Source organism: Erythranthe guttata, chromosome 10, assembly GCF_056151865.1.
Source record: "Erythranthe guttata isolate IM_541 chromosome 10, IM_541, whole genome shotgun sequence".
In the NCBI taxonomy this organism is placed as follows: Eukaryota; Viridiplantae; Streptophyta; class Magnoliopsida; order Lamiales; family Phrymaceae; genus Erythranthe; species Erythranthe guttata.
Genome location: NC_142542.1, coordinates 16,994,173 through 17,002,939, shown reverse-complemented (window position 1 = coordinate 17,002,939; position 8,767 = coordinate 16,994,173). Strand labels below are relative to the sequence as shown.

At 37.5% G+C, this 8,767-nt stretch overlaps 2 protein-coding genes across 2 annotated transcripts; one reads left to right on the top strand and one right to left on the bottom strand.

The window, feature by feature from the left end:
• Nucleotides 1-549: 549 nt before the first annotated feature.
• Nucleotides 550-2,589, bottom strand: LOC105958382 (S-adenosylmethionine decarboxylase proenzyme). Its single transcript, XM_012982396.2, has 3 exons — nt 2,394-2,589; nt 2,055-2,214; nt 550-1,943 (listed from the first exon to the last, which is right to left on the bottom strand). Exon 3 carries the CDS (start codon nt 1,812-1,814, stop codon nt 720-722), a length of 1,095 nt encoding a protein of 364 aa, XP_012837850.2. The 5' UTR covers nt 1,815-1,943; nt 2,055-2,214; nt 2,394-2,589; the 3' UTR covers nt 550-719.
• A 2,856-nt stretch (nt 2,590-5,445) lies between these two features.
• On the top strand, nt 5,446-7,898 carry LOC105958383 (putative GDP-L-fucose synthase 2). The gene is made up of 2 exons (XM_088824083.1): nt 5,446-6,498; nt 6,924-7,898. Exon 1 carries the CDS (start codon nt 5,547-5,549, stop codon nt 6,483-6,485), a length of 939 nt encoding a protein of 312 aa, XP_088680209.1. The 5' UTR covers nt 5,446-5,546; the 3' UTR covers nt 6,486-6,498; nt 6,924-7,898.
• Nucleotides 7,899-8,767: the final 869 nt, after the last annotated feature.

Sequence of the window (8,767 nt, the reverse complement as noted above, 5' to 3'; positions counted from 1 at the left end):
CACCTCATCTACGGCCGATTTTAGTATTGTTATAATGTGACAATTTACGTAAATTAACTATGTTTCTTTTATAGTCGACTTAACATAGTCGATTTACGTCCAGTTTAATCCAGAATTTTGCGAAAATATATTAGGTAATCTAGAATTTCCCGAAAAAAACATAAGTATCACTAATTATTTCCAAAGTTTGAATTTCAATACAATTTCAAAACGAGTGCTTTCACTTTAAATAAATGAAAGCATACAAATGTGATCAGTGTGGATTTATATTAAATTCTTAATGTTTGGAGTTAAATATTTTCGGTTGTTTCAAACCCAATTCATTGTAGTTCAATTGATTGAACCGTTAGGGTATTCATTGTTAAGTTATAAAATATAATATTTTTAACAATATGAAAAGGAATGTTAAAATAATGGACCTCAATGAAATATGAAATGGAATTCTATCAAGTATCAAATAATCAATTTTGCTCTACAAATGTGTTTAGAAATGTGTTTAGTGGATCAATTGAATTATATCTTTATAATAGAATATAACAAACCAACACATAATACTAAAGTATCGATCGAATTTACTATAATTTCTGTTTTTATTCCAAATCGATAGGCAAGAAACAAAACACACACACACACACACACACACAAAAAAAAAAAGCAAAATTCACCATTAAAATTAAAATTAATAAAATAAAGGGAAAAAATAACATAGCAAATTTGGTCTAAAAGAAGTCCACACAACGGACCGCCGTCAGCCTCCCCTCCTCCGCCACCTCCTTCCAGCAATGCATGGCCGAGTTGGCCGTAGTAGTAGCAACGCACCGCCTCTCCTCCGCCGCGAAACACCTGTAGACCACCCATCCGCCACCCGGCAGCGGCTGCACAACCGCATTCTCGCACGTGTAACCGTCTACGTCGCCGAACCAAAGATTCTCCAGCCCACCACCTCTCTGGCACGTGACAGCAAGACTAAACTCCTCCGGCTTGAAACACCTCAGCACCCTCTTCAGCAGCGGCTCGAACCCAACCGAACCTAGCTCCAAACCCATCGCCTCGTAGCTGGCGTAGCTGAACCCATCCTCTGGGGTCACGTGCACCGTAGAGTACGCTGCACCCTCTATCGCATTCATCGAGTACCCGCACGGCTCAAATTCAAAATCACATATCTCGTGCCCCGACAATATATCGTCAATCCCCGACATCTTCGTCATTCTTCCACCGCCGCCGCAGCCGCCGGAGTTGAAAAACACGGCGGCCTTTTCCCGGTCAAGGCCGGTCATGCACATCTCCAGATTCACCCCAGTCATATAATCGGACCCCCTAAGCGGGTCCGGGTCGACCGCCGCCACGTAGACATGCCAATTCCGGTTCGGGCAACTCGGGTCGCCGAGTAAATAACCGCTGCCGTTTTCGAAAAACGTGTTCAGAAAAGCGGCTTCTTCGGAAAAGCTGCGGTGAGGGGCAGGTTGGGTATTTTGAAAAATAAAAGTGCCACGTGAGTAGCGAACCGATCGGTAAACAAGGGAGAGAGAATCGGCGAGTTTTAGGATTTGTGGGACCGACAGAAGAAGCTTGGTGGTCCCACACGTTTTCAGGATGATTTTGAGCGGGTAGACGAATAGGCTCGACTCGGAGAGAACGTACGAGTCGAACTCGGTGTTGGAGAGGTGTGACACGATGGTGCAGCAGGCGAGTTCGAGTATTGAATCGAGTTGGTTACGGGTCAGGGCCCGAAGACCCGGCCCGTTTGGAGGGCCCGAGAATGCGATTTCAAGCCGTTTCTCGAAGCCTTCGAAACCGATTGCAGAAACCGCCATTGATGAAAGTTGAAGAGATGGATCGGAGAGAAATTAGGAAGAAATAAAATAAGAAAAAATGGAAATATTTTGCGGGATTATATGCTCTACTGATGAATTCAAGTCGTCTCAGGACGGCTTCCTCTCGCACTGCAGCCATTGAAGAAAAAAAATTGACAAAGAAGAAGAATCAGATATATGAATATATGTATGTATGTATGTATATAGGAAAAAAGAAAAATTAAGATAAAAAAAGATTACGTTGGAGTAAGCAACAGATCGGAATTTCTCGGTGCCACCGTTGGGACGAACGTCTTCGATGGTGTAATCAAGGGGGGCTTCGTAATGGATCCGATTACTACTGGACGATTTCTTCTTGCCAAATTTTGCCTCCATTAAAACATTTATGCTTCTATGCGCGCTGCGTTTTACAAAAAAAATAACAGATTTCAATAATAATAATAATATTATCTTACGATTCAGGTATCCTGAAGAAAACTATAGATCCGAAACTTGCGCACATAATTATATATTTCATGGAAAAATAAAAAAAAAGATGGCTGTATTAAAAAAGTATGCAGAAGGTAGATAGATACTGACGTCGTTTTGTGGGGACGATGATCAACGCCGGAAGGGGGGAGATTATGATTTCCGTACGTACTCAATTGGGCAAAACGGATGTATTATATCTCACGGTGGAATAAAGCTTTTTTTTATTTTACCCAATCGAGAATTGCAGATGCGGAAGAGAAAAAGGAGAGAGAGAGAGAGAGAGAGAGAGAGAGAGAGAGAGAGAGAGAGAGAGAGAGAGAGAGAGAGAGAAGAGAGAGAGAGAAGAGGTAGAGAGAGAGAGAGAGAGAGAGAGAGAGAGAGAGAGAGAGAGAGAGAGAGAGAGAGAGAGAGAGAGAGAGAGAGTTCTCGTTTGTGCGTGTGGAGAAGATATAAGAAGAACACCGTGTATATATATAGGGAGAGAGGGGGAGAGAGAGAGAGAGAGAGAGAGAGAGAGAGAGAACACCGTTGTGTATATATATAGGGAGAGAGGGGGAGAGAGAGAGAGAGAGAGAGAGAGAGAGAGAGAGAACACCGTTTAAAAATTAGAATGGTTGTAGGGCAAGTTTTTAGTTTCTTTCTCTCACTACGTAACTAGGAGAGTCCTACTGCCCTATGCAACTATAATTTGATCGAAATTAATTGCAATTATATATTGAGTATATATAGTTTCAGAGTTGTACGTCGATTATATTTCTATTAGTTACGGGAGATATTAACAATTTTAGGGTTAAAAACCAATGTTTTGAAACCTGGACCGATCCGCCAGTTGAACCGGTTAAAACACGACACATTGCCTTGTCCGGTCTGTTTGATTGTTTGAACCGTAACTTGGAACCTAAGTGAAAATTGGATTTTTTTTTTTTTGAGCAAAATTGTGTTTTTTTAATGTATTATTCATATTTTATATAATATTAGTTTTTTTAAATCTTATATATTAAGATTTATAATCCAAATAAGTAGACTAAGATTTAACAAAATCGAATTTCTAGCTTTATATCTTAAGATTTGAGATATATTGATGAAAAATAGGAGATTAATAATTGATGAAAATTATAGTTAAAAAATTAGTAGAGAAAAAATATTAAAAATAAATAATTACATAAGTACCAATAAGGTAGGATTCTTCATTGCTTAGTTTTAGTTTTGATAATTGTTAAAAATTATAGTTAGAAATTAGTAGAGAAAAAATATTAAAAATAAATAATTACAGAAATACCATTAGAGTTTTTTAGGGTTGTCCAGCGTTTCTTTCTTTTATATATAAGATTTCTAAATTTCAATGTTGTGTGTAAAAGAAAATATGTTTTATTTAAAAAAAATTATGTATAAATAATTCAAAAATAAAAAAAGAAAAATTGGTTGGACTCTCGTTAAACTGGTTCAACTGTAACCCAATAGCTTGTCCAGGTTAATGTCCGAATATATTTTCAAAACATTGTTAAAAACACTATCGTGGTTTGAGACTTTAACTATTTTCTAGTGGAAGTCGGTGAATTTATATATTCAATAAAACTATTATATATTAAATATTATACTATTCAAATATTGAGATTATTATCTCAACCAAGTTTATAATATTTCTTTAGTTAAAGCTTTCAACCACTATAATAAAGAAAGAAAAATAAAACATAAACGTTATCTAGAATAGTACATGGTTATAATGAATCAACAAAAATAGCCATGCATGCATCAATAAATCGTTTAATATATTTCTTATATATGTTTCTAAAATGGAAATGATGAATTAGATGCAGACAAAGCGAATTCAAATTGAAGAATATAATATAATGTCAATTCTATACGATTGCTCTTCTTGTTGTAAAATTAGTGATAATGGCGACAATTTTTGGGCATGATATCTAATTGATATAAGTTTTTTTGCAAAACAATTAATATAAAAGTGGCTTCATAAATGATGTTTGAGTGAATGAGATTGAAAATTGAAGTTGAGGTTATAGGAATTCTAATAAAACTATGCCAAAATTGAAATTATTAGATTTTTTTTTTAAATAGAGAAATAACATATTACATTAACTTGAAAAATCAGAACGTAAAACGTCAATATTAAAACTCGGAAGAACATTCGCCATAAAACAATTTTTACAAAGAAAGCCTAGCAATTTCAAGAGCCGCCATAGCCTCAGCTGATGTGAGATCAAGAAATTGTCTACTAATCCTCGATGTTCGCATATATTGTCTCGGTCGATATTATCATTCAAGATTCTAACGAAAGAGAAAAGAATATATTGTAGATTGAAGATCGGGAGAACTTTATTGTTTACATAGAATGAATATGTTGTTCACTACATTCGGCTGAATTTATATCTTAAAACAAACTACAGTTAAACCTCTATAAATTAATAAAGTCGACAATAGGGAAAATCTATTAATTTAGCGAAATATTAAATTATCGAGTTAAAAATCTAGCATGTTCTCACCAAGTTGGGATCAAAATAATTTATTATTTAAGTAAGGTATTAATTTATCGAGATTCTAATGTAATAACCGCATTTATACAATACACGCTCAATATATAATAAACTCACCAAGGGAGGCCAATGCTCTGTACTCTGCTACAAGAATATATTACCCGAGATGAGACGCGAGGGAACAAAAGCTGATTGAGCCTCGGAAATAATGTCGGCCATCAACGGTTTGAGCCGGTTCACTATTGGGCAATTCTGTACACACCATTACTCAAACGGATTGGCCGAAATTGAGTCGTATTCTTCGGATTAGCACATTTCGGAATAAAATCGATATTATTGAAATTATTATATTGCAATCAGCAATTTTTTTGTAAATTCCAATTCCTAAACCCTAGAAACAAATAGAAAACGTTAGACATACAGTTAAATCTCTTTAAACTAATACAGTCGAAACTAACAAAATTCTATTGATTTAGAAAAATATTAAATTATCGAACTAATAATTTAATATATTTTTATCGAATTGGAACCCAAAAAAAGTATTATTTAAATAAAGTTATTAATTTATAGAATATTAATTTGTCGACGTTCTACTGTATTTATATATAAGAATGATTCGGCAAAGTTGTAAATAAAGTGACAAGGCCCAATAAATTAAACTTAAAAGTCCAATTGAAAAAGCCCAATTCTACTTCAAACTTTCACCGACAACTTCTGCAATCTTCAATCACACACACACTCCAAATCTCACCCAATTGATCCAACTCCGATGGACAAATCCGCCACAATATTCGTCGCCGGCCACCGCGGCTTAGTCGGCTCCGCCGTCGTCCGCAAGCTAACCTCCCTCGGCTACACCAACCTCCTCCTCCGCACCCACTCCGAGCTAGACCTCACATCCCAATCCTCCGTCGACGCCTTCTTCGCCGCCCACAAACCCCAATACGTAATCCTCGCCGCCGCAAAAGTCGGCGGCATCCACGCCAACAACACCTACCCCGCCGACTTCATCACCGTCAACCTCCAAATCCAGACCAACGTAATCACCTCCGCCTTCAACCACAAATCCCGCAAACTCCTCTTCCTCGGATCCTCCTGCATCTACCCCAAATTCGCCCCGCAGCCCATACCCGAATCCGCCCTCCTGACCGGCCCGCTCGAGCCGACGAACGAGTGGTACGCCGTCGCCAAAATCTCCGGCATCAAAATGTGCCAGGCGTTCCGGATCCAGCACTCGTTCGACGCGATCTCCGCAATGCCGACCAATCTGTACGGAACCAACGACAACTTCCACCCCGAGAACTCGCACGTGCTCCCCGCCCTGCTGCGCCGATTCCACGAGGCGAAATCGAAAAATGTCGAAAGCGTGGTGGTCTGGGGCAGCGGCAGCCCGCTGCGCGAGTTCCTCCACGTGGACGATTTGGCCGATGCCGTCGTGTTCATGATGGAGAATTACAGTGATCTGGAGCACGTGAATGTGGGGAGTGGGAAAGAGGTCACCATTAAAGAGCTGGCGGAGCTGGTGAAGGAGGTGGTAGGGTTTCAAGGCGAGATCGTTTGGGATTCGACTAAGCCCGACGGAACTCCGAGGAAGCTTATGGATAGTTCGAAGCTGGCGGATTTGGGGTGGGTAGCCAAGATTTCTCTCAAGGATGGACTTACAGATACTTACAAGTGGTACTTGGAGAATGTTATTGCGAAGCAATAGTGAATAAATTCAGGTGCGATCGCTTTCGAAAAGCTCGTTTGCTCTATTTTTGTGTTTTTTTTTTCTTCTTGAAATTGATTCGTTTTGGGGTGGCGGTTTTTGTTGTGTTTTAACACGTATAGAGTACGATGAGAGCGCGTATGTTTATCGTGTATGAAAAGCGGGATGTTTGTACACTATATATATGTTGTTTAATGAACCATTGTTTTTGTGATTTGTGATTCTTTCTCAATGCCTAGTTGTGAAATTATTTCGTTGCGATAAATCATTTTGATCATAATAGCGGTGGTACACATAAAAATCTGATCTTTAGCTAATGCATTTTTCTGCAGTTGAGTTTTATTTAGATATGTGTGTTATACGTTTCGTGCTTATGCCTATTCACGTAGGCCTCGTTTGGAGATCTCATACTCTGATTTCTTGAAATTGATCCGTTAGATTGGTCGATTTTTGTAGTGTAGATGTCGATGAGAGCGCGCGTATGTTTGTCATCTATGGAATTGCTGCAAATGAATTGATTGTTAAAGATCACCTGCTACCGATTAGTGTAGTTTTTCACCTTTGATTTACACACAATCATATGTGTATATATGGGAAAATTACAGTTTTCGTCCCTTAAGTTGGCACTGATTTCACATTTGGTCCCCCATGTTCACAAAAAACACATTTTCTCCCTCTTGTTTCAACAATTTGACATTTTTGGTCTTTTCTCGTCAATTATCCGTTAGTCCGTCAGTTAAGAGAGTGATGGATACATGCTTGGTTCCGTTAGTAGTAACGAAAATGACCAAAAATGATAAATTGTTGAAGCACGAGGGATTAAATCTGTTTATTGCGAACTTGGGGGACCAAATGTGAAATCGAGGTACACTGGAGGGACAAAAAATGTAATTTTCCCGTGTATATATATATATTAACTCGGTGAAGTTCATTGGGTGTAGGATAGAACAAACTGGATATTGCACAACACAAAGTGTGTATGTGTGTGTAATACAAAACTATCATGTTTTCAACTGGTTTCTTTAGGTTTGAATGTGTGGTACATAGTAACTTGCCACCATTCTTGTATTGTATTTTCAATAATTTCGTCAGAGGGGGGGCTTTCCTTGCCTGTATTTTGGCAATTTCGAAATACATTTAATTTTTCGTCTGTTTTCCGACATCAAAAAGTTGTTGCTGTATGGTCTCAGCCTGCAGAAGGCAGTTTGTTATGGCAATCTCCCCTCATTTTTGGGGCTATATTTTTTAATTATTTTGGGGAAATACATTTTGTGAAGAGGAAAATATATAATCGAAAAATTCTTGAATTGTAAATTCAAAAATTCGAGTCCTTGTGAACCGTTCCGATGTAAGAATCATTGATATGTTTTTCTTTCCTTTTTTGAAGAACCGATTACGACGGGTACACATAAATTGCTTTTTTTTTTTTTTTTATTGTCCATTTGTACCGGTACGTGTTTGGTTTTTTGCTTGAAATCGATTTTACGTAACGAAAAAGAACATGGTTAATATGGATTTCCACAATTGATTTTTCTTTTTCTTTTTCTGTTTGGTCGAAATTTGCATAATTGGCCCTTGTGCATAGGGCTGGAAAATAATTACAACCCGGAAAATAATTACAACGAACTGTGTATCGACTACCAACTACCATGGCAGCAAATTACCAAAAAATTACTCAAGTAACGGTTACCAGTTACCACTACATTTGATACGATAATGGTACCGTAACACTACCATACAGTGCAGTATGGTATTTTCAATATCGTGGTGATACTGAACCTACCACAATTTTTTAATTTAACAATTTATTGAATATATTTTCTTTTATACTATTTATAATAAAAATATATAATCACCCCATAAGTAAATCATAAATTTAAAAATATCTCCAAACCCAAATTTCTTACCCCTAGAAGAACACTTTTTGCAGCAATTTTCATTTTATTTTTGTGTCCTTCGATTTGTTTCAAACATTTTCTTTGATGGGAAACTACAGATAAATCCCTAATTCAAAACATAAAATAAAGATCAGTCCCTAGGTAGTTTCCCCAAGCAAATCAGTCCCTACTCACACGTCTAACATGCAGATCAGTCCTCAATGTGAATTTAATATATTTTTTGATATTCTCTCTTCTTTTTCACTCTCATCATTTTCTCTCTCTTCATTTTCTTTTTCTCTTCATTTTCTCTCTGTTCATCTTCTCTTTCTTTCTTCTCTTTCTTCCTTTCTATCTGCTCTCTTTCTTCTTTTTTTCTCTCCTCTGGTTTCCTCTTTTTCCGAC